General features: G+C 45.9%; 2 protein-coding genes across 2 annotated transcripts; both read right to left on the bottom strand.

Moving 5' to 3' along the window:
- Positions 1–1410: 1410 nt before the first annotated feature.
- Positions 1411–5135, bottom strand: LOC124681306 (galactose mutarotase-like). Its single transcript, XM_047216238.1, has 5 exons — positions 4863–5135; positions 4678–4727; positions 3402–3525; positions 3200–3307; positions 1411–2355 (listed from the first exon to the last, which is right to left on the bottom strand). The coding sequence occupies exons 1-5, from the start codon at positions 5053–5055 to the stop codon at positions 1712–1714; spliced, it is 1119 nt and encodes a 372-aa protein (XP_047072194.1). The 5' UTR covers positions 5056–5135; the 3' UTR covers positions 1411–1711.
- Positions 5136–12591: 7456 nt separating this feature from the next.
- Positions 12592–15750, bottom strand: LOC124681305 (galactose mutarotase-like). The gene is made up of 6 exons (XM_047216237.1): positions 15673–15750; positions 14478–14675; positions 14343–14392; positions 13910–14033; positions 13686–13793; positions 12592–13339 (listed from the first exon to the last, which is right to left on the bottom strand). The coding sequence occupies exons 2-6, from the start codon at positions 14662–14664 to the stop codon at positions 12696–12698; spliced, it is 1113 nt and encodes a 370-aa protein (XP_047072193.1). The 5' UTR covers positions 14665–14675; positions 15673–15750; the 3' UTR covers positions 12592–12695.
- Between the last annotated feature and the right edge of the window lie 10519 nt (positions 15751–26269).

The following is a 26269-nucleotide window of genomic DNA, read 5'->3' as shown; positions in this document are numbered from 1 at the left end:
ATGGCTCCCACATATTCAACGATGACTTCGTGATCGAATGAAACATACGTTACCGATTCCCTTTGTCGCGCGATATTTTACTTATCCGAAGTTTGATCCGCGGTATCTCTATACCTAGTCCAACCTCGTTACCGATAAGTACTCTTTATTCGTACTGTGATATGACATCCCTTGTGAGCCAGTCACATTCTTGCAAGCTAATTGGATGATATTCTACCGAGAGGGCCCAGAGTATATCTATCCATCATTTAGATGGACAAATCCCACTATTGATCCACGTGTTTAAACCTATACTTTCCGAACACTTAGTGCCACCTTTATAACTACCCATTTACGAAGTAGTGTTTGATGTCATCAAAGCATCCATCCGGTGTAGGTGTGATTAACATGATCTCATGGTCGAATGATTAGATTACTATGTATCTTAAAGGTTGAAGCAAAACGAACTTAATGACTTGATCATATGCTAAGATTACTATGGGTGTATGTCCATCACATCATTCACCTAATGATATGATCTTGTTATTAATAACATCCAATGTTCATGATCAGAAAACCATAATCATCTATTAATCAACAAGCTAGTTTAACAAGAGTCTTACTATGGACTCTTTTATATTTACAAAACACACAAGTATTGATATTTCCGTTTAATACAAGTATAGCACGGGATGTAAACATTTATTATGAATACTAAGATATAATAATAAACACTTTTATTATTGCCTCTTGGGCATATCTCCAACAATAATTCCTATGAGATTAAATTTTACAAATCAAACAACCATCATAGAAAAGGTTCTAATATTTGACTCTTTCAAAATTCTTATGCAAGTACTTTGAATCAAATTAGGGTGTGACTATTTCCCTGTCGTTCTCAGTCAGATAATATCATCAAATCTCAGTTGCAAACCATGACTAGCACGAATATCGAAGCAAATCTAAGAGCTGGAAGTTTTTCTTAGTTGCATCTACACTAACAACTGGAAAAAATCTCCCACCAACAACTGAAAAAAACTCAATTACAACACAACTTGCAATTCATGCACAAATCACGATACAATCAAACGGTGTAGAACTTAACTGAGGACGGACTTAATTCTTGGTTAGCAAAACGGATCAAATTAAGAGACCCTCTTGATAAGTTGAGGCCATAATTAAAGTGGCCGTCGCACACTCCGAGTAGCGGATCCAGCACAAAATGTCAGGGTGGTTTAACAATGTAACTTTCTATTTGATAATATTTACTTTAACTTTTTTCTATGATATATAGGCTATGTAAATTCAAGGCTGGTCCATGCCCCACCCTCCCTGGCTACCCTTTGGATCCGCCCCACACTCGTAAAGAGAGGAAAAAACTAGTGCATGCCAAGCGTGGAAGCGAGATCAACTTTTGCTCTTTTTTCGAACTCACATCGAACCCGGGTTTTTATCGGAAGTGCTAAATCTACGGACAGTTCTGTTACGGATTAAAGATACGGACGGAAGTGGAATCACGGGATTGGTTCAGTTTTCTCTGGGCGCCGTGATTATCGGGCTGTGATACCCTCACTTCTCTCCACGTAATCCCGTACTGGTTTTCCGTAAGCGTGAGCCCGTAGGTGTAGCATTACTGGGTTTTTATTGCTCCTACAAGCACCAACAACGTGACCAAATCCAGGAGACCGATCATCCGACTGAAGCTGCCTAAAATAGTGCTGTACTTGGGTCGCTAGAACGAGAACTTGAACACCATGTCATGCTTGTACGCCCCCTGCCCAGGCCTCACAATCTGCGACGGGAAACCAGGGTGGTTCACGGCGTCGGGGAACCCCTGAGTCTCGAGGCACAGCGCGCCGTACTCCTCGTACACCTTGCCGCCCTTCCCATGGATGTCCTTGAGGAAGTTGCCGGTGTAGAACTGCACCCCGGGCTGGTCTGCCCACAGCTCGAGGCCCCGCCCCGACGCGCCGTCCCGGACGGCGGCCACCTTCCGCAGCGCGTGCTCGTCCCCGTCCACGACGTAGTTCATGTCGTAGCCGTAGATGGTACTGCCGTTGGAGCTGCCGCCGGAGACCTGGTGGATGTGCGCGCCTACGGCGGTGGGCGCCCGGAGGTCGTAGGGCGTGCCGGCCACGGGCGCGACCTGCCCCGTCGGGATGAGCGTGGAGTCCACGGGCGTGTACCGGGACGCGAAGAGCTGGATCGTGTTGCCCAGGACGTCGCCGCTGCCCTGCCCGCCCAGGTTCCAGTACGTGTGCTGCGCCAGGTTCACCGGCGTCGCCTTGTCCAGCGCCGTCGCGTTCATGCGCACGCTCAGCACATACGGGCTCGACAGTTCGTACGTCACGTACACGTCCAGAGCCCCGGGGAACCCTGTAATTCATTGAGACAGCATTGTGACTTCTTCAGACTTGATTCCTACTTACCTACAAAGCACCGTAATTCTTGACAATCTGCTAAGTTTGTGAAATAAAACAGTTGCAGCTATTTTGTTTTGTTCCGTTTTTTTCTTTACTGAGTTCTTTTTTTTAAACGAGTTTACTGAATTCTTGACATGCAAGATGCCATTCTGCCGTGTTCATGATATGCATGATCTTGGACCGTTGTTTTGGATACAGAGCAATATAATTAGTTGCAAGTGGATGATACAGTACCACATGAATGCATGTTGGTGTGGGCACTGCTACTTGATTGTTGTTTTTCGGCGGAAATTTGCTTGGGCCAGTATCTTTTTCTTTCATAGTGGAAGACTAAAGTTTCCGATGTTTGCATCATTAGATGCGCACAGCTAAATTTTGGTAGATCGTTCTTACAAAGTTAGCCAAATGCTAAAGGGGAGATGGCAGGCTACATACATAAAAGAGCAAAACAAAAACAAAAAAAGTTATGGTTTTGCTATTTCTTAGGCCAAATGGGAAATACTGATAAGTCAATACTTCATACCAGAAACTACTGTTCTTATTCTTGAGAAACCTAACTTGAAATTAAGGATTTGTTTTTGTGACTAAAATAGAAACACGGGTGTGAAGTTGCAGCTCTTAAGTTCATAAATGAAAACAGCACGAGGTCAGCGGTCTGCTCTGCAGTATTAGTACTGACGTTGCAGATTTTATTCCGATCTTCTGAACAGGAGATCAAAGTGTCTGAAGACCAATAATTCAAGACAATAAAGAACGTCCTATCGTAAACTGTATAATCACATTTGCATCGTTTTTACCTTGTTCTCCATCAAAGCTGTGGTAGTTTAGTGTGATGTGTGGGGTGTCACCACCACTAACATATTCCTTCACCGTCCATATAACTTTGCTGAAGCCCCTGTGACCACCTGTAAAATGAACATGACAATAACTTGATTGATCATAATATGAAGCACAAGGGGTTTGTTTCACAGAAGAACATTCCCAAACTCTGGAGCATACCATGAAGTGCGTTCTTGACATCATTAGCATATAGGTGGTAAACTTTTCCATCGAGCACGAAGCGCGCATTGGCAACTCTGTTGGCTACTCGTCCGACAAGCGCTCCGAAGTAAGCAGATCCATTCTGATTGACAGGATTCAGAAAACAAATTGAGTACTAAGATGTTAACATTTACCCTTCAAGGAGGTAATTGGATACAATAAATCACTCTGAACTGTCAATTTTTGTCATGCTCTAGTTTCTAGATAAAACTTCCCTTTTTGGAGATTGCATATCGATATTTTCCCTTTGGAAAACGATGGAGATAAGCTTTGTCAACAACTTGCTTGGCTGGCACAAGATTTTGCTTAGACTAAACAGTAACATTATTTGACACGCAGAAGTGAGGCTTCAGAAAAGAGACTAGATAAAGGAAAACTTTATATGGCTAAAAGTGGAGGACAAGTTAACAATGATCAAGGCAAGACCGGCATCACATGGTGAGGTTGTCACTTGTCTTTCCTGTGGTCATATGCTATCTTCACGGGTAACATGGCCACCGCATAAATAGAACGGCATCCAGCTAATCGCTTTGTGGATTCATGGGTTTCACATAGTTTAGTTTTCCTCTTATCTTGATATTCCTTTACATGATTTAGAATCAAGTCTACCATACAGGTGCCGTCTACGCAGAAGTGAGACGTGGCGATCGCAATGCAACTTAGTATGTGGACAATTTCTTTTTCAAAACAGAGTATGCGAATAATTGTTTTCTATGTATTGGACCGACTGTTGGACCACGTTGTGTAGAAAATTTAACTAAGCCGACAAATAGATGTCCTGTATGAATTGATGAGTTTGATATTTAGAATCGGAATGATTTGACAGATGACAGCAATTTATGAGATTTTTTTAGACTGATTTATGGGACACCCAATCAGCAATTAAGTTCCCCCCTTTTCTGGAAGTGAAAATTCTCCAATGAAGCTGAGTATCAATCTTTGCTTCACGATACAAAAATGTACTACCAGGGAAAATGATCACGGTAAACGAGGAACATAAAAAAAAAAGATTTTTAGACATGTCGAATGAAATGAAAAATTGATTGTGCAGTAGAAGGGTAACCCACATTCTCTGTATGCTCTACAATCTACTACTAGGTGAACAATGAAGTTCACAAGTTCAGGCAGAAGCTGGCCAAGCAAGCAGTCATCTCGCGAGAAACAGAGGAGGGTTGCATATATATCAACTTTAAAAAGACTGAAATTATGAGGACAGTTGAGTGTGTGAACTTACAACATATTCAGCAATGGTGTCGTAGCCGAGGACAACATCCCCCAAATTCCCTGACAGAGAGAAAGAAGCACAGTCAGAATTCCCAACATATAGCGGGCAGAAAAGCAACAGAGCAGATAGCATGAACCGAACCGAAATCCCAAGACAGGAGTCTCCATCCACGGACACGACGCGATGTAGCATACCTTTGGAATCAGGAAAGATGACGGAGGTGACGGTGGCGCCCCAGTTGGTCACCTTGACGGAGAAATCTCCCTTGCTGAGCTCGTACACGCCGACCATCTTCCTCTCCGCTGCATTGGCGCCGGCGCCGGCGAAGGAGATGGCGCACACCGCCGCGAGAAGAAGAAGCAGCGGCGCTCGCGGTGCTCTAGCCATTGCTACTACTGGCTAGGCTAGGCTAGGCTTGTCCAGAGGAAGACGAAGAAAGAAAAGGACTACGGGGCCTACAGTGTCTTGGAAGTGCTGGATGGGTCGTGGGTGGATATATAGTCAGAGATGTACTAGGCTACTAGCATATGGATGCGACGGGATGATGACAAGCCTGAAGTGTTGTTTTCCCTCGGTTTCTGCTCCCAACGCCCCAGAGAAATGTCACGGCGTTGTCCTGTGCAGCGTGCGTTTTCCTTGTCCTGGCTCTTCTCTCCGTGCCCGGCGGCCCGGCCGTCCGACGCTGGCACTGACCGGTGGTGCGAGTGTGAACGTCGAACCTGAATATACGTGTGCTCGCGTGCTCTCTCTGATGAGATGATGAACATGAACATGTACACCGCCATGGTGTGTATCCACAGAGCGGTGCACGCTGCAACTTGGGATTACTAACGCGGAGAGAGCAGCTATAAGAAGAATCGTGGCAATAAGGTATCGTGACATGTTTTGTGCAAAAAAAGGTATCGTGACATGCTTAACCCTCCCCAGGTGGCGGCGCCGCGCCACTCCGGGGAGCCCCTCCTCACCGACCCTCCGGGCCCCCTCCAGCCCCTCCCTCCCCTCCCCTCACTGCCGCCGGAGGTGTCGCCGGGCAAAGCCCGCGCGGCATGGCGGCGGCGGGGGGTTTCAGCTGGTCGCGATCCTGGGGGTGGGGGCAGCGCTCCTGATCTCTTTTGTGGTGGTGATGGTGCGCGGCATCGGTGGCCGGAAGGCGAGGCAGTGGCGGTGGTGGCGTGGCCGATCTTGACCCTTGAGGCCTGGAGGTGACCGTGTCTGTTGATCTCGGGTGGGGGATCTTGGGATCCCACACAAATCCCCATCGGTGAAGATCCAGTTGACGACGAGCTTAGGGTGATGGGGCAGCCGGTGAAAACCGCGCTTCACTCTCGTTCTTGGCAGACGATGGTGACATCGCTTGGCGTCGTTACCTTGTCGAAAGCATCGTCTTTGCTTGTCTCGTCATTACACTCGGCGAGTTGGAAATGTGCGGCTGCCGGTGAAAATCGTGCTCCGACCATGGTCATGGCGGCGATGGCGACGTTACGCGGCGTTACCTTCTTGAAGGCATCGCTATCGCAACCTGCATCTACCCACTCGTGTTGCTCCGGGGAAACCTTAGATCTTGGTCTCTCGGATCAGACGATGGCGGCGCTACCTGCGTCGTTCTACCTCTTGGGGCATCGTTTTTGGAGCAGCTGCTGGATGTTGGCGAATGTTGGTGGAGTGGCATTGATGGCGCTGAGTCTCGGTGGCATGGTGCTGCATGGTATCGACGACGGATACGGGATGATGTATGCGTGCAGGATGGTGGAGCCGTCTGACGTCATGGTGGCATCGACGGCATGTCTTGCAAGGTTAATGTGATGATCTCTATTGAAGATGGGGTCGATGAAGACGACAGTAGAAACTTCTGTGGCGTGTGTGTTGGCGTGCGCTGAGAGTCTGCTTGACTGGATGTGCTTCTCACCTGCTATTGGGCGGCTTGGAAAGACATTTGGTTTTTTGGATGATGTGAGTTGGTGTTTTGTCACCCCCTTCATCCCTCTATAGGTTTAGCGAGATGATTTCGAGTTTGATCTTTTGTATTGCTCTTGTAAGGTGTTGTGAATAATCTAATAAAAAACCGTGTGCATCCCTTAGATGCAGAAAGTGGGGTGATTTTTCCCCCATTTCGAAAAAAAGGTATCGTGCGTCACAAACTCAATTCAGCTTTCGGGTGCGTATGATCGCTTTACCATAAAAACATATTTTTAAGAGTTAAAAAATTTTGATAAAAAAATTTACATGTACATCTCCATAATATATGTTTGTTCGTCAAGTTTCACGAAAAAATGATATTTTTTGTAGTCTACGTGAAAAAGAGAAAATTTATCTTGTGACAAGTACGTCTTTGTTTAGCACCAAATTTCGTCCTTTTACATACTCCTCACGACAAGATTTTTCATTAAACGACTTTGCGAGCATGTAGCATATGAAGATGTACGTGCGAAATTTTTGTTTCAATTTTTTTGACATTTCAAAATGTGTCTAACATGCATTTCAAAATAAAGGGAGCATCATGTGCCAAAACATCACTCCCGTCGTGTGTCCCTCGCGTCGCGTACCTCCACGGGCAACCAAGGGAGAAACCCTAGCCGCCACCCCCTCTTTCCTTCGCCCTCACCTCGTCGCGGGACCCTAGGCCCTCGTGGTCGTGGGGCAGCGGGAGGGTTAGCACTTGGCGATAATTTGGAGCAATGGCAAGACCTAGTGTGGCTGCTTCTCCTGGCGGTGTGGCGTCACGGGGACAACTATATCGGCAAAGGGTGTTGATTGATCTACGACACCTGGACCTTAGGATGGTGGCGTCCACTCCCTCGGGGATGTTTGGCCAGGAGGCGGCTCCTTGGGGCGGTGCCTGGAGCACAGGTTCGTCCCAAGAGGTGCATGGCGACCGGAGCTTTCTGGCGTCGACGCCATTGGATGTGGGAGAGTCGTGGCCCTTTGGGCACTGCATATCGGAGATGTCACGTGGAGTTAGGATGGTGCAACCACCGATGAAAGCCGCTTCCCAACTTCGGCCATGGTGGGCGATGGCGCAAACGCTCACAAATATGCACATACACTCTCTCATATGAACTCTAGTGGTTGTGAGTGTCACTGCCCTCCTAACCACACAACCACATGTTAGTTTTCATGGTGCCTAAGAGCATCTCCACCGGTGCCCCCAGATAGGCGCCAACAGGTGCGTTGGCAGTACCGTATCGGAGGCGCTGGCACGCCATCCTCTGTTTGGGGAACGGGTTCCCACACCGGCGTCCCCAATACAGCAACCGATATAATATTTTTAGCTAAAACAAAAAAAAATTCATTTTAGTTATATATTACAAATTTGCTACACTGCTACACTTGTATCCTATTGGCCATCTGGCGGTGCGTTGGATGGTCCTTCCTAGCCAAATCCCAGCTTCTCGTACGCCGTGCGCCTCCTGTCCCGGTCGACTGAGATATATTTTTGTGGTATGTATCATGCATCCTTTGGTTTATCAATTGTCCACGGCTATTCTACAATGATGCACATATAAATTGTTTCCACCATCGGAATCATTTTTTCTATGATTAGAGATTAGCACACTCTCAACGGAATCTAACATTAGGAGAAACTAGCTGCGTGGAATTGCGAGGGCATCATCGTTAATGTGCGAAAAGTGTTTACGGAAACAATTGTCATAGCTGTTGCAAGATAAAAGTACAAACGTTATGTTACACTTGTTGATGCCATTTATAAGGTCATACAAGGTATCAAAAACGAAGTTACCAACTCTCCTAAGAATTTCCGTTGTGCATCTAGCAGGCTATCCAAACCGGACATCTTGATACGCTATACTGTATCGAGTACTGTCAGTTTTCTTTACAATCAATTATATAATCGACCGTGTCAAACCAGATTATACAATCACGTAACTATATTAATTAACCACTTTTAAAATCCTGGCAACTCATTTTAGATCTAACTATCAATATAATTAGGGTGATATAGCTTAATGTTGTGTCTCTATTTGACGACTCATCTATCTTGTTTTTAGTTAGTATATAATAGATAGATAAACACGGTGGCACATCAGCATTTCTCTTAGAAAGACTCAAGACTCTTTAAGATTTGACCGCTTGCACTAACTCTCCACTTGTAATGAGCTTGTTCAAAAAAAATATGTTAGCATAGATCATGTATGAGCCTAAAACCAAGTTGATTATCATACATTATAGAAATTAATAGATATTTGTAATCAGCGTAAGCCATGCAATTGTTGTCAAATTTTTGTCATGTTTGTACTAATATTCATCTATGTTGTTAGTTTTTTAAAAGAGGTAGTTGTTGATACACCACCAATGCCTCCCGTAATTTCTTTTACATCGACGTATTAGCGTTTATCAGCAATTATTTATCTGGGGTAGAAAAAAGAATATCAGTGCTCACTGATGTTACCGGATTCCGGTAAATAGCGATATTTAAATCCGCTGTTATTTTTTCAAAAGAGGCTGCACTACTGTTGCCTCCTGTATTTTTCTATGTTGACGTATTAGCGTATATCATCGTATTTTTATCTCTGATACGTATTAGCGTTTATCAGCGATTATGTATCCCAGGCATGAAAAATATCAGTACTCACCGACGTTACCAGTTTTCGGAAATAGCGATATTTAAATCCGCTGCTAGTTTTTGAAAAGAGGTTTCACCACCGTTGCCTCTTGTATTTTTCTGTGTTGATGTATTAGCGTATATTATAGTTTTCTCTATCTCGGGTGGATAAAATACCGGTGATCACCATTATTACTGGTTTTCGTAAATACCGGCGGTTCGAGATTTGTAAAAAATTAAATGTGAGTGAATTATATAAATTCCAGTATTTTTTGCCTGGCACAAATTTTCTCGCTGCTAACCAGAAACAACGGGTTGAGATTTCTTTTTAGGAAACACTGGCCGAGACAAAAAAAAAACTCTCTGAAGTATATTAATCAAGTTCATGGATTAGCCTCGTGCAAATTGCAGTAGTGGTTTACATGCATGTCACGTAAAAACAATATTTGCACGCCAAGATGCATCGGTTGTTCAGCAGACCTAATCTTGTACGTGCCACAAACATTGTAGATTGGTTACCGAGAAAAGGGTAAAAGATTGCCCCTTCATTGAAAATCGCGTCAATAAAATGATCAAAAACCACCTAGTAGAGTCCTATGAAAATAAGACTTTATTATGGATCGTTATCAGTTTTGTCTTCCATATTTTATCTAGACCATGTCATGCATAAGAAATTGCATCTTTTTTTTTTTCTGTGAACAGACTCAGCTAAATTCGTGTACGTACTTCCTTCCATGTCTAGCTAATATTTTTCTGAGCCTATCTTTTAAAGAAAATATATGGACACATGTAGAAATTACACAATCTTGTAGTTATAAGCCGTGACAGACGTGTCATAAATTTACTTTTGCACATGTATATTGTTGTACATAACACTTCTTATCTTTAAATCTTAGACGTTAAATTAAAATCATCGGTTTATATTTGTTAAGCATATGTGGATTAACCTGGTGCCTCGAAAAACATCCTTATTTTGTTTTTAGTATATAATAAAAATAGATAGATAGATAGACTAGATTCATCATGAACCTTATGGGTTCTCCCAACACATAGGGAGGAGAGGTAATACGAGAGCGTAGGACCGGTGCAAGTATTTTCCTAGTGTACCCACATCCCTGTTTGAGCCTCTTCCCGTAGATCTCCTTGCCGGCCTCTCTCTCTCCCTTGTCGCCGAAGGCTATGGTGGCCCGGGACGGGTGCGAGGGGGTCGGGTTTCTAGTAGTTTTAGGTTTTCTCTTTGTTAGCTTCGTCCTCCCCGCAAATAAAAAGGCGGACGGTTCCAGATCCATAGATACTCTCTTTCTCAAGCTTTCTTCCTCAACTGAGCAGCAACGAGACGGAAGGTAAGAGTGAGAGGGTCGGTGCTTCCTATGCCGGCACCTCTCTGTTGGTTTCATGGTGAGGATTAGCTTTGGTCTTCCTCGCTCCCAAATCCCTCTCTACTTCTTGCTGGAATAATTTCGAGCTAGTGGAGTGTTACTCTCTCTACCCTCTTCTTTGTTTGGCCATGGTGGCGGAGAAGGAGAGTCTCGGAGGGGCTCTACTCCTGAGCTTGGTGGAGCTTAAAAACACAAATACTTTTCTTCGTTCCACGAAAGTTGTCTAGAATTTATTTAGATTCAGATATATACCTAAACACTAAATAACATCTAGATACACATAAATTTTGACAAACCTCATTTAAGTTTTTTTTCAGAACCTACAGGAGATATGTGCATCATTTCATTAAAATAGAAAAGAGATACCGGTTACAGATGCAGTCCTGAAAAAGACACCCCACCTCTAGGCCACCCAACGGTGGAAACACGATTCTAGGTCACACCTCTCTCCAACCCACGCCTACTAGAGAGCCAAAGGCTCCATTCTTGAACAACATCATCAAGCACTCTACTCGCCAGCGGGGCGTGATCGTTGAAGACCCTCGCGTTCAGTTCTAGCCACATAGATTTGAGCACAAGCATGATGGCAGAGTTGGCAACCTTGATGTCATCACGAGAGAGGTGGGCGACCGAGCCGACCACTAGGTTGGCAACAGATTGTCTGTACCCGGCACGGCAAGGTCAGCCCGGCACGACAAAAAAAACTCCCACACGCTGCGAACGAAGGAGCGATGCAGTGCAAGGTGAACAGAGGTTTTGTCGGCGGAGTTGCACAACGGACACGCCACGTAAGATGGCAATCCGCGGCGCAACCTTTGATCTGCCTTCCAGCAGCTACGACGAAGAGTGAGGTATGCGTGGAACATGAACTTGAAAGGCGCGAAGCAGTTTCACACATGTGCAGCACCGGGGAGTGCATCGGTGTCATGGAAGAATGCGTGGTAGGCGGGCTTGGAAGTGAACCTATCGTCTTCCGTCCACTTCCACACAAACTCGTCTGCACCATCGCTAAGGGAGACATTCCCCGCCGCGGCCCACAGCTTGAGAAACTGGACGACAACGTCCACAGACAGCTCGCCCACGATGTCGCGGACCCAGTTGTCATGGGGCAGCCCTTCGCTCACCTTGCGACGATGGATGACGCTGGGACTAACAAGCTTAAGGACCGCCGGCGCCAGCACAGCCACAGACAAGCCATTGATCCAAGGGTCCTCCCAGAAGAGCAAGTTGGCGCCTAGGACAACCTTGATGGTCACCAAAACGTGAAACATGGCCGTAGCGTCGGCACACACACAGAGTAGGAGGCACCGAATGACCGGACGTAGGGTCTATTTGGTTCCTAGCCATAATTTGCCAAGCTAAAATGTGGTTAAAATATTGAAGCCAAACTTTGGCAAAAAAGTTGAGTCTATGACAAATAGATCATACATGCAATAAAATGTGGCAAGCCAAAAGTGGCAAAAATCAAACATGGCTTCTAAATTTTAGCTTAGCAAATTGTGGCTAGGAACTTTTCTTTTCTGTGAAACACAGTACAGACGTAGATGCTCACATATATGCACATACACTCACCCCTATGAACGCACGCACACCCTACCTCTATGAGCACCTCCGAGAGACTGCGTCCAAGAAACTTCATCGACGGGTCTTGAAATTAACGAAATCACCACAGGCACCTCGATATCAACGGAAACATCGCCTTCCACTGAAGAATATTTCGCTTTTAATGAGACACAAAAGTGTTAAATATTGTGTTTAAACTCTGGTGGGCTGGAGGTGCTACTGCCCCTCCAAACCACCCAACCACGTGTTGGTTCTCAATTGTGGCTAGGAACCAACATGCCCAGAGTGAATGACTTGGCCATTCACAGCAAACCACCGGCACCAGAACCATGCTGAATTTGCTATGAACATGTGACCACGTTGCACGACCGTAACCTGCCAAAAGTATTCAGCACAGCACAGCTCAAGCAGCATTTTATTACGCCTTCGAATGACAGCGATTAACCTCCGGTCCCAATGCCGCATTTTATTACAAAGCTAGCGATATGTTACAGCACAGGCCACAACACACGACGGAACAAATTCAGTTACGCGTCGGAGTAGCTCGCCTGGCTAGAGAACCTGAAGACCATGTCGTGCTTGTACACATGGCCGGGCCTGACGATCGACGACGGGAACTCGGGGTGGTTCACGGCGTCAGGGTACGCCTGCGTCTCCAGGCACAGCGCGCCGTACTTCCTGTACACCTTGCCGTCTTTCCCCTTCTCGTTCGCGAGCCCGCCGGCGGTGTAGAACTGCACGCCGGGTTGGTTCGCCCACAGCTCGAACGCCCGCCCGGACTTTGGCTCCTGGACGCGCGCCACCTTCCGCATCGCGTTCTGCTTCCCGTTCACGGCGTAGTTGATGTCGTACCCATTGCCGCCTCCCCGGAAGATCTCCAGGTGCGTGCCCACGGCCGTCGGCTTGCGGAAGTCGTACTTCGTGCCGGCCACAGGCACCACCTGGCCTGTCGGTATCATGGACCCGTCCACGGGTGTGTACTTGGATGCGAGCACCTGGAGCTTGTGCTTGAGGACGTTGCCGCTGCCGTGGCCGGCGAGGTTCCAGTACACGTGGTTTGCCAGATTCACCGGCGTCGCCTTGTTCCTGGCCGTCACGTTCATGCGGATGCTCAGGTCGTATGGGCGGGAGAGCTGGTACTTCACGTACACGTCCAGGTCGCCTGGGAATCCTGCATGCCCCAGACGAGATCACACAACCAAAGAAGTCCATGTCAGATCAACGGTATACGATTCGATGATGGTACTACAGAAATGGCCACAACCAACATCACATCTGATAATATAAGCCTGATGTTTCTGTGCTGCATATTATGAACACTGTCGATGTTTTGCTGTCTGTCGCTGAAGCTAGCACAGGATTAACATTGGACACATTCGGAGAGGACCATTTGGGAATATGGCCCCATTATCCCCTTTCGTTGTTCTAAGAGATTCTATACCGTGGTCCGATAAAAAAGTTACAGTCTGATAAATTTATCAAAGCACAAGAAATTGACAGCATTCAACTTGGTTTACCTTGCTCTCCGTCGAAGCTGTGGTAGTAGAAGGTGATGTATGGGGAGTCACCATCGTGTACATGCTCCTTCACCGTCCAAATGACCTTGCCGAAGTTCCTGGGTCCTCCTAAACAAGCAGCAAGGAAATGATGGGGAGTAAACCTATCAATCTTACTGTATCGTGAGTCCATGCACTGGGTTTGTAGAAACTAAAAAGGGATTGAAGCGAAGTCTGGAGCATACCATGAAGCGTATTGTTTCCATCATTAGGGATGAGATGATAGGTTTTCCCATCTAGCACGAACTGCGCGTTCGCAATTCTGTTGGCTACGCGCCCAACCGTCGCTCCGAATGACGCAGATCCACTCTGATGAGGAGACAAGCAACAAAATACACAAATAATTTAGGAGTGTTTGGATATATGGATCATGCATGCAACATAATTAAAGCTGCATTGCATATTTCAGCATATATTACGTCCAGCCACAAACTTTCTCCTGCTTTTCTGGCTCTGGATTGTTTTTGGTTTCAGGAGAAAAAGGGAGATATGGTAATGCAGTGTGTGTGTTTCATATTGTCATCCAATAAAAAGAGAAAGCTACGGAAAACAGTAGGAGAACAATGTATATGTAATACTGATCCGAAACAGCTAAAACAGAGGGACATGTGATCTTACAGCATATTCAGCAACGGTGTCGTACCCAAGAACAATATCAGACAAGTTCCCTGCATAAAAAGATTTCCACCACTTGAGAAACAAGGTGCAAACATGCATATGGGCTCCTGGAAGCAATAAGAAAAGCAGCCATACCTTTGCCATCAGGGACAATTGCAGACACAATGGCAGCTCCCTGGTTGGTGACCTTTATGGAGAAATCCCCATTCCTGTTCTTGAGCTCGTAGAAACCACCACCGGCCTTCCTTCTGGCATCGGCGTTGCCGGCCAGTGCAAGGCACAGCAGCAACGCAACAGGGAGCAGTGCAGCTCTGGCCATCATTGGCTTGTTGCCTAGGAGGGACGTTGCACAGCACTACTAATGGTCAGACTGGTTTACTGGTTTGCACGTTGCAAACAGCACAAAGGGGGTAATCAGGTATGGCTAGCTGGCTACTCGAGAATGCAATCGGCCACTGGGCGGATATGTATAGCAGCGCATAATTAGTAGTACTAATAGTAATTACGACCCAGCAATCAGACATCAGCCTGCGTGTAGTAGCTGTCGTGCAGGTAATGTGACACTGAGACTGCTCATAGTGGGAGTAACATAGGTAGTAACATCACACATTTCAAGACATTTTGGTGACATGGCATACTAATAAAAGAAGAAAGAGAGTGAGGTGGTAACTAGCTATGTTACCATAACATCACACATCTCAATGCAATATGAGTCTACAACATAATTAATGACACATTACATGACACCACATCTAAGTTACTACCCACATATGTTACTAGTCTAGTCTAAGTTACTCTCCACTATGAGCAGTCTGAAAGCATCTCAAACGACTGAATCTATTTCTCGTGCAAGAATCCAAAAAAGATCGTCCCCATTATAGTCGCAGCTAATTAATTTCACAAATCTGGCAGTGATCTTGAAATGGCGAGAATTCAGCTCAGTTCGGATCGTTTTTAAGGATGCGAGTGGTACTGCACAAGTCGGTAAAAAATGTCTGCTTTGTTCAGTTTGTTGCCTTTTTGGTGTTGACAGGAAAGGCAAGGTACTCCCTGACGTGCCATTGTGCACGTCAGAGAAGCCGAGTCCCCACTCCCCAGATCAGCAGTCCAGCCACCAAATCGGGAAAGCACGGCGCCGCCAGGCGCCCTCGACCAAACCTCTGCTTCTTCCCCAAAGGAGTAGGGTCCTAAAATAAGAAATCTGCTGCCCCTAATCCCCAAGATCCCGCTTGGCATCCACTCACACTCTACAGGCGCTCAACTTCGCCAAGCTCTACCACAGATCGGAATGGATGACGAAGATAGGGAAGGAAGGGGTGGAGGAGCTTACCGGCGATAGTGCCGCCGTCGTAGGAGAGGGGTGCCGGAAATGCGGTCGTTGCGGCGCCGTTCGCCTCTGGATCGCGCGATAGCGAGAGAAGTGTGCTCCGCTTTGTTGCGTTGTGTTCTGTTTTTGTAGGGGAGAGGAGTGTGTACGTGCTGGTTCGGGATATTTTATCTTCCGCAGGTTGGTAGATTGGGAGGGAAATGGACCGCGATCCCGGCCGATAAATAACTTGCCAAAATTAACTCGGATTTAAGAAGAAAAAAACGTGAATTGCAACCCTTAATGAAGGTTGTCAGTATCTACTATCTAGATACTAGATAAGATCATTTTCTTATCAGCGGTATCGTATCGTACTATCACGATACTATGAGATTTTATTTTAATTAAAATATATGTATATAAAAATATATCTCAAATATATCTTAATTTAATTTCTAATTTGAATCTTGAGCATATTCTATGTCTTTCATAAAGCCTCGTCATGTAAATAATTTATTTTTAAGTAATATAAATATAAGCCGACTCATCCAATGCATGATACAAACATAATTAATTAGGAACCTGTGAAACAAAAGACTAGGTATGCTTGACAATCGGTATAAACAAATAGCCTAGTTGATTGCTTTCTTGTACATAGAAACTCCTTTTTAAAACCATCTCGCCCAAACTTATTAATGTTGTATTGTTTAAATACTTAGTTAGCCCCTGACACTACAAAACAAATTTTACTTTGAGCTTGCCAAACTGTTTTGTTCATATTTTTTAGCATAAGCATGGGATCGTATAGTATCGCTTTTGGCATGTATTGCGATACGAGTAAGATACTACGATACATCACGATACTGTCAAGCATCCTCTTAATGCAAATTAATCGATGTTCGAAATAATATTCATGGATTCCAATGAATAAGCTGCTCAATTTTAAATGTATATCTTCGACCAAGAATTATGTCTTAACATATAAAGATTATTGGTATAAAATTGACGTTGTTACAAAGTGTGTTCTAATATGAATCTGATAATACTAATTACTATACAATCAATATATTGTTATGTGGGTGGATCCTGGATGACTGCAATGTTTTTTTCACATGTGTGGGGACACCGGATGAAACCACTAAATGCTGCAAAAAGTATCTCGAGTCGCGGTACTCCCTCTATCTCAATATAACTTGTTCAAATCTTTGTATCTGGACAAAGTTGAGTAAGTTATTGTGGGACGGAGGGAGTACCATTTTTTCTGTGTATGTAGCATTTTCATAAATGAAATAGCATTTTGCAGCAGTTCTCTCTAAAAAAAATTCTAAGCTTATGAATTGTAGCAAAAATGTTATACTCCCTCCAATATAAATTAATTATCACTGATTTAGGCAAAACTTTGCCAAATCTGTCTAGATTAAGTGAAGGTGCGACATAATTTGTACCAGGGGTAATAACATTTTAAACTGCAGCAATGTAGCAAAAAGCAACAACACATTTCCATTTTTTTGTATCAAAACGTAAAAACTCGTGAATCCATTTGCAACAACAAAAAAGTAATGCATCCAACGTTGGAGATATTCCTATATTGCATATGCACAAAAATCACTGTAGCATTTTATCCGTGCTTAAACAACGAAAGCCATAGTCACTTATCACAGCCCGAAAGGCCTTTCGCAACCTAAAACATATCCCCAAAACAACTAACACCTAGCTCATCGTCTCTAAGCTCGCTGGTGATGAATTTAACTTGTCGGAGCCAGATCCGGCAACCCTGGAGTTATTCCTCTCGCCACCCTAGCTAACAACGAACTATTGCTTGCCATGTCGGGAGTGTAACCAAAAGAGTCGAGATCGATGCATCATCGCGCCTCTTTGTTGGGCACGTGGGATGAGCGGTGGCCGAGCAACCGAAAGCTGTGGGGTGAGCGCGCACCTAAGCATCACGAGTTGGCACAACCAATGGAGAAATCTAGGAGGGAGGGGCGGCGTCACATGTGTTGGTGGTCGGTTATTTCCCGGTGCGACACCGGCAAGCCACACGTGGTGGCCGGTCTCTAGTCCCGCTCTGTATAACATGAAGAGAAAAGGAAGGATCGAACAAACTGATACTAGAGAGATAGGAGAAAAAAAGAGAGTTTATGTGGCTAGGGCTTCCATCGCCTATGCCAATGCTATCGGTGGCTCGTCCCGCCTCCGATGTCTTTTAAGTTTTGGAGGTGTGGCGGAACTCGCTCTCTCGTCGGCAGGTGAGTTTCCATTTCTTGTTTTAGGTTTCACTTTTAATCGATATATGAATGCTAATGAAGTGATAAATTACATGTAAATCGATAAACAATGCGTCGAGTTTCACTAGCATAACATATCACACTTTTCAGCCGTTTAATTTTGGTAGTAGAAAATTCTTCCTAGATGTTCATATTTCACGGTCAAATTACAGCACGCTCCGGGCCCATTGCCACATTTCGATTTTAGCACATTGACCTTGTCACTTCCCAAAGTTAACAACATGCTACGGCACATGCCACAAGAACGCTAAAAAAACTGACGGATCAATGAAGTCAAAGCACGCATCTTAGTAGAACTTGATATAAGTGCAATGACATCAGGACTTCAAATTTTCAAATCATGCATCTTAGTAGAACTCGAGCAATGACATCAGCACTTCAAATTTTCAAACATAAGTGCTCCCCCTACCATATTTATTTTTAAAAAAATCAAATGTTTTAACTCTATAACCATTAACTAACGATTTGTCTTTATTGTCCACTTTATTCTCCACAAGATATACAAAACTAGACCATATATTTATATATCTCAATGACAATTTTAACGCTAAATGTTATCACCAGACAATTCATTATATCACCACCATCTTATCTTAGTGGAATATTTTTAATTAAAAACTGGTGAAAGATAAGCAATTGGGGGTGCCAATTTAAAAGAGAGAAACCAAGTGGCCAGATAAGAGTCTATGAGGCCGGTTGAAAGGATCGTATGCCGCACCTAGAGGGGGGGTGAATAGGTGCTAACCAATTTTTAGTTCTTTTTCAACTTAGGCTTGACACAAAGGTAAATTCTCTAGATATGCAACTAAGTGAATATACCTATATGACAAGGATATCAACTAAGCAAGATATAGCTACGCAATAGGAGATAGAGTGGGATAGAGGTAACCGAGAGTGGAGCACGCGATGACACGGAGATGATTCCCGTAGTTCCCTTCCTTTGCAAGAAGGTACGTCTACGTTTGGAGGAGTGTGGTTGCTACGCAAGCCAAACCAACAGCCACGAAGGCTTCACTCGGATCTCCCGTGAGCAACGCCACGAAGGCCTAGCCCACTTCCACTAAGGGATTTCCTCGAGGCGGAAACCGGGCCTTTACAAAGTTCTTGGGGCACACATCCACAACCAAATTGGAGGCTCCCAAATCTGTAACAATACAACAATCAACAACAACACATCAACAACAAATCAACTAGGGAACCAAATAGGAACACTAGCATGAGATCCCTCAAACAAGTGAGGGGAAATGAAGAACGCTTCGGTGAGGATGTAGATCGGTGTCTTCTCCTTCGAATCTCCAAAGATCAAGAGCTTTGGTTGGGGGAGGAAGGAGATCTTGCAAATCTTGTGTTCTTGAGGTGGCTCTAATGGTGGTGAAGCTTGGCAGATTTTTCTTGCAATGATTGAGCAACTTGTCCCTTTGGAGAAGAAAGCTATTTATATGGGTGGAGCTTTCGGATCCGACCGTTGGGGACGAATTTCACTTACACCGGAAGTTCCGGCCAGGATGGCCGGAAGTTCCGGCTTCCACCGAAGTACCGGCCATTCGGGCCGGAACTTCCGCTCTCGATAAAATTCCCGCAAAGCAAAAGAAGGGGCGGAACTTGGGCGGAACTTCCGGTGGCCGGAAGTTCCGGCCAAGTTCCGGCCAAGTTCGGAACTTGCCGAAAACCTTACTCGGACTATACCGAGCCACAAACTCCGCATTCCGGAACTTGCCCGGAAGTTGGGCGGAAGTTCCGCCGGCCGGAACTTCCGGCCAACTTCACCGGAACTTCCGGTCAGGGAAGAAAAGAGCAGTGGCCAAACCGCGCCGAGGAGCTTCGCTGAATAAGCCGGGCGGAACTTCCGCCTGCTGGGGCCGGAACTTCCGCCAGTCACAGAAAAACTGCAGAACTTCAGAACAGCTAAAGCAATTCACCGATCCAACATAATTTTTGATAGCTTGTACCTGTCTACATCAACACACATAAAAATATACATAGTGTTGACGTCAAACACACAAAACCCAAAAGGGCGGGAAATGTTCTTTCAATCTCCCCTTTTTGGTGTTTGATGACAACACAAGTATTTGCAAGGAATGGATAATGTAAACAACAATGTGAGAGATATAGAGGAGCTCCCCTAGATATGAGCAATGGTACATAAGAAGCTCCCCTATATCTTGCATCCGTCTTCCAAGGGTTAGCAATACAACATAGTGATAAGCATATGGATAATAAGATCATGCACACATAGATAACCAAGGAAGACTCACATACGGAGTTTACCATACACAAATAAGGTTCCAAGCACATAGATAGAGTTTACAAACCAAATAGCTAAGACATAGTTCGACACCATAAAGATAAATAGAATCACAAGCAATAAAAACCAAAGCCAACACGAGCTTGTGACTCCCCCATGCAAATACCCACCGAAGAGCAACCTAATAAGGTCTCATTCTCCCCCTTTGGCACCAAAGCACCAAAAAGGAAAAAGAGAAACTACGCGCCCCAAGGGTCGGCGTTAGCCCAGCCGGGAGGGAGGTTCGATGGAGCGCCGGGGTAGGGAGGAGTGTGAGGAGGAGACTCGATCTCAAGACCATCCGGAGGAAGAGGGACACCATAACTAGAGACCCACTCAGCTTCCGGAGTGACATTCTCCTCGGATCCGGGGGGAGACACTTCCACCTCAAGGGCCCTCATGATGCTCTTCTGACGCACCCTTGACTTCTTGGCTTCAACATGCTGCTGATACTGACGGTGGTTGACTGCAGAGGTGAGGCAAAAGATCTGTCTCATGCGGCGTGCTAGCTTGGAGGCCCAGCTAGGTGGCTTCTCATCCATGGGGTTAACATCTTCAAGAGGAGAGTTGTGGCGCTTGGCCCTCAATGACTTCACTTCATGGGATGTGAGAGTGAGTGGAATGGATTGAACGAGTCTAGCCTGACAAGTCTCCATCCAAGTGTCCTCAATGAGCTTCATAATGTACGGAGCATAGGCGGGAAGCTTCTTCTCCATCACACATGACCACATCTCATGATAGATGTAGTCCATCACATCAAGCTTCTCACCGGTGCCCTTCTTAGCAAAAGAGTTGGCCATAAGATCCACTTCATAAAGATGTAGCTCATCAAGGTTGCCACCCTTCGGTCCAATGGTTTCCCGGTAGACTCTAAGCATAATATCCCAAGTAGGGAGAAGATCCGCACTCTTGCCCGGTACACCCCATCCGGGGATGTAGAGGTGCTCCAAGACCTCCCTTGTTTGAGCCCATGAGCTATCATGGCACCTCCAACCATTTGCATCAACGCCCGGGTAGCGAGGATATCCAAGGGCGGTTCCAAACTTTGCCAAGTTAGACTCAAGGAGCCTCTCATGAGTCATCCACCGAAATGTTCTTGCTTCATCTTGCTCAAAGTGGACGGTGGCATAGAATTGTTGAATCAACCCAACATCATAGTCCTTGTTGAGCTCCATAATGGGATAGAGCCCAAACTCTCCACACATGGCATAGGCTTCTTCAAAGTACTTATTAGCGGCCATCTTCCCGGTGTCAATAGCATGTTGAGGGGCTACCCCCTTCTTGAATGGTATGTAGATCTCATAGAATATCTCCTCTTGGGTCTTGTTGTGGAACCGCTTATCCCCAACCCTATTGTTCCGAGGGGTGAGGTAAGGGTTCATGTCACGGAGCTCCTTGTACTCATTATATTGCATGCCCTTCACGGATATATGTATGTTCTTCCCACGAACAGCCGGTGACTTGTGCCTCCGAGCAGGCTGCAGCTTGCTCGGCGAGCGGTGAGCTTGGATGGTCGGGTTTGCTCAAGCTCTTCCTCAACCTCATCCACATGATCCTTGCCTCTCTTCTTGGAACCACCTGATAACGAAATCAACATGATAGGAATGATGAATGAGTGCACATAAGCAAGGAGGCCAAACACCAGAGCATGCACAGGATATCGGGTAACAGCAGAAAAAATCGCCAGGCCGGAAGTTCCGGTGAGAACCGGCGGAAGTTCCGCCCCGGGCGGAAGTTCCGGCGTGAAGGACCGGAACTTCCGGCTGTTCGAAAACAGCGGCAGTTTCTCACCAGATCTGAGGCAATGGCTAAGAGGACCGCATTACCACGACATCCTACGCACGATCTAGTAGAGGAAAGGCATCTAGAGGATTTCTACCATAGCTTTGCCTAGAGTATGCCCTATATTTCATCTAGTGAGGTCTACCCACACATAGAGAGGGAGAGGGCACAAACCGGGGGGAGCCATGGAGGAGAAGAGGGAGAGGATGCCGATCCACGGAGACGATCCGGCGGGGAGCGCCGGAGGAGGGAGATCCGGCCGGAGGAGCAGCAGCCGTCACAGGGGAGGAGCACCACCAAATAGATCTTGGAAAGGGGAAAAGTGAGGAAGATGGAACTGCTCACCCGTTCGGCCCAGTTATATAGTGGCCACTTAAGGCCGGAAGTTCCGCTCGTTGGAGCCGGAACTTCCGGTCTCGCAGGAACCACCCAGGCTGGACACGAACAAGGCTGAACTGGCGAAAAGATACCAGCCGGAAGTACCGGTCGAAACGACCGGAACTTCCGGTGGAACAGGAAACTGTGCCCAAAAACAGGATTTTGACACGAACAAGGTGCACTTGGAGAAGGTGAAGGATATGTCTTAGATGAGATAGGCTTAGGACAGATACGCCAAACCGTGAGATGGTACATGATCACTCATTTTTGCAAATAATGCAAATGAAGGCCAAAAATGAGTGATTTCCCATAAACAAGGAGATGTCAATAAAATCCAATGAAAATCCAAACAACTCCAACTCTTCACGAAGAAGAGTGCGGTGGCCTAGGCCACCATATATGAGTGTTATGATATGACACCGCGAAGATATATCTTGGGTTCAAACCACTACTCATCATTTAAGCTCACATATCAACATATGATATAACGAGAATGAAATCTTTAATGTTGGCATTATGGGGGAGGGATAGCTCAATAATTTAAACCGCACTCCCCTATTTCCATGCCCACATCTAAACCAAATAAAGTTTTGAGACAAAGGTGTGTTTGCAAGATGGTCAAGCTATACTCCTTGAATCAATGATATTTAGCTCATTCCTCAAATAAGAGAATCTTGCTTCATCAAGAGGCTTCGTGAATATATCGGCAAGTTGATCTTTGGTTGGAACATAGATAAGCTCAATATCACCACGGGCAACATGATCCCTAATGAAATGATTCCGGATCTCAATATGCTTCGTTCTTGAATGTTGCACCGGATTATAGGCAATCTTGATGGCACTTTCATTGTCACATAATAGAGGCACTTTGTCACAAATGACACCGTATTCCTTTAAAGTTTGCCTCATCCATAACAATTGAGTGCATCCACTTGCGGCGGCAACATATTCGGCTTCGGCGGTGGAGAGAGATATACAATTTTGCTTCTTAGAAGACCAACACACCAAGGACCTACCAAGGAATTGGCAAGCCCCGGAAGTTGATTTCCTATCATCCTTGTCACCCGCCCAATCCGCATCGGTATAACCATTGAGAATAAAACTTGAGCCTTTGGGGTACCAAATACCATATCTTGGGGTATCAACCAAATATCGAAAGATTCTCTTGAGAGCTATCATGTGGCTCTCCTTAGGAGAAGCTTGATACCTTGCACACACACCAACACTCAACACTATGTCCGGTCTAGATGCACAAAGGTAAAGCAAGGATCCAATCATGGAGCGATATACCTTTTGATCCACCTCTTTACCATTGGGATCTAGTGCAAGATGACATTTGGTAACCATAGGAGTGGCCACACCCTTCATCTCGGTCATCTTGAACCTCTTGAGCATGTCTTGGAGATATTTTGCTTGGTTGATGAAGGTTCCTTCCCTCAATTGCTTGATCTCAAAACCAAGGAAGAACTTCATCTCTCCCATCATAGACATCTCAAACCTATCGGTCATAAGCTTTGAGAATTCATCATTGAAAGCTTTGTTAGTAGACCCAAATATAATATCATCAACATATAATTGGCAAACGAAAAGCTCCCCATTGACCCTCTTAGTAAAAAGAGTGGGGTCGATTAGCCCAACATCAAACCCACGGTCTACCAACAATTCCTTAAGGTGCTCGTACCAAGCTCTAGGAGCTTGTTTGAGACCATAAAGTGCTTTATCAAGCTTGTAGACATGGTTAGGAAAGTTGAGATCCTCGAACCCCGGGGTTGCTTAACATAAACCTCTTCATGCAAAGGACCATTAAGAAAAGCACTTTTCACATCCATTTGTTGTAACTTAAAGTTATGATGCGAAGCATAAGCAAGAAGGATACGGATGGACTCAAGGCGAGCCACGGGAGCATAGGTTTCTCCAAAGTCAATACCCTCAACTTGAGAGAACCCTTGAGCCACCAATCTTGCCTTGTTCCTCACAACATTTCCAAACTCATCTTGCTTGTTCTTGAAAATCCATTTAGTGCCTATAACATTGCGGCACTCCTTTGGCTTCTTTACTAAAGTCCACACTTTGTTGCGCTTGAAGTTGTTGAGTTCTTCATGCATAGCTTCCAACCAATCCGAATCTTCAAGGGCTTCAAATACTTTCTTGGGTTCCACTAAGGAGATATAAGCATGATGATTGCTAAAGTTAGCCAATTGCCTTCTTGTGGAAACCTTTGCCCTTACGTCACCAAGAACCTTGTCATTGTTGCGGTCAGAAACCCACCGGCGGGCAGCGACGGGCAACACCGTAGAGCCGGGAATCTCCCAGGACTGCGGCTGGCCCTGGTCCCTCCGAGCGACGGCCCGCAAAGCCTTCTGCACGCACGTCCGATGCTGATGCAAGGGCGTGCCACCTGACCTATACCCGGTCAGGAAGGTGTTTGATGATGCCTCGCTTAGTTTCCTGCATGGCATACAGGTAAACGTTAAATACGAGCCTCGATCGGCTCTCGAGTTGTCTCGTGAATCGGCTCAAAGAGCCGATCCACCCATGATACGTACGAGGTGTACGATCGGATGGTGGTCCTGCTTGATCAAGATAAAGCTAAAGCGACCTACTACGATTTGGGGTTTTCACCGCACAATCGGAACATCCTACTCGTGATCGAGCACCGGCGGCCACACACGGTGATCGTAAACCGACCCTAGACAAGGCCTAAAAACCAACACGAAGTTGATCCTCGGAACATCCCTGTCTAGGGCTAGCAAACTACACCCTACGCGCCACTGGATCCTTCGACCCGTTTGTAAGGCCTAACAATGCAGATATTAAACTAATCCTTGAAGAACAAGGAGCAATCATAACGGATCGGATCTACTAAACGATGATCAAGCGGGGTGCCGCCCTTACACCCATGATAGGCGTAAGGGCGGCTAGATGCCTAAGGGTTGCACGACGATAGCATATGATACGAAGAACAATGCTAACCCTAAAACATCTATGATAACTACGTCGCTCGCCATCAAAAAGGCTTCAGTACGAGCAACGCATGAACAACGAATAAACGTGTGCTGCCTAGATCGCAAGATGCGATCTAGGCAGCATGGTGCTTACCCGGAAGAAACCCTCGAGACGGGGGAGTTGGCGATGCGCCGAGATTGGTTTGTGGTGAACGTTGATTGTTGTTTATTTCATAAACCCTAGATACATATTTATAGTCCGGGGACTTTCTAATTCGGGCGTGCACCTAACCGTGCACGGGTTAAACTCTAACTTCTAAACGACACGTATCCTACTATGTTACGGATACACGGGCAAACTAGCCCAAACTTGGTATACAAGGCCGATTCATGCATTCCTTCGATATATTCTTCAAGCCCATCTCCAATCGCGGCCCACCTCTCGATCCGGTCAAATTCCGGTGATAACACATGCCCCCCGGTTTTGGAAATGACATTTCCAAAATCATTACGCTTTTCCTTCGTCGGGTCATGTCGTGGCAGAGCAGAACTGCCACAGAATCTTCCATCATTTCGCCTCGCCTCCTGGGCTTCTCTGCACGAATTGATAATTTCGGCATCACGTCCTCGAGAACCGTCATGGCATTAAATCTCCACTACACCCTCTTTATTTATCTGTGCCGGACGGTTCGCCACTTCATCCCCCTGCTCTGTTCTGTCCACCAGCGCCCAAAAAACCCTCTTCCCCTGTAGCAATGTCTTCCTCCTCCTCTTCCTCCTCAGGCCTTTGTCGTGGTATCGTCACGGCATATGCCATAGGATGGCTAATCGAAGGGGCCCCTGAGAGATCTCACGGCGGTATCCGGAAGCGGGTATGGGCACGAGCGACACGGCGACGTACCCAGGTTCGAGGCCCTCCGGTGGAGGTAAAACCTCTACTCCGC

Source organism: Lolium rigidum, unplaced genomic scaffold (assembly GCF_022539505.1).
Source record: "Lolium rigidum isolate FL_2022 unplaced genomic scaffold, APGP_CSIRO_Lrig_0.1 contig_39058_1, whole genome shotgun sequence".
Classification (NCBI taxonomy): domain Eukaryota; kingdom Viridiplantae; phylum Streptophyta; class Magnoliopsida; order Poales; family Poaceae; genus Lolium; species Lolium rigidum.
Note: the sequence above shows the minus strand (reverse complement) of the source record. Positions and strands in the feature narration are given on the sequence as shown.

Bases quoted from the DNA above. Each gene is read 5' to 3' on its own strand.
- LOC124681305 (XM_047216237.1), bottom strand. From the start codon at position 14,664: ATGATGGCCAGAGCTGCACTGCTCCCTGTTGCGTTGCTGCTGTGCCTT. The intron at 14,034-14,342 runs GTAAGATCACAT...TCTCCTCATCAG, and splicing joins ACACCGTTGCTGAATATGCT to AGTGGATCTGCGTCATTCGG. The intron at 13,794-13,909 runs GTATGCTCCAGA...CTGCTTGTTTAG, and splicing joins TGGAAACAATACGCTTCATG to GAGGACCCAGGAACTTCGGC.
- LOC124681306 (XM_047216238.1), bottom strand. From the start codon at position 5,055: ATGGCTAGAGCACCGCGAGCGCCGCTGCTTCTTCTTCTCGCGGCGGTG. The intron at 4,728-4,862 runs GTATGCTACATC...TCTCTCTGTCAG, and splicing joins CATCTTTCCTGATTCCAAAG to GGAATTTGGGGGATGTTGTC. The intron at 2,356-3,199 runs GTAAAAACGATG...AATGAATTACAG, and splicing joins CAGCTTTGATGGAGAACAAG to GGTTCCCCGGGGCTCTGGAC.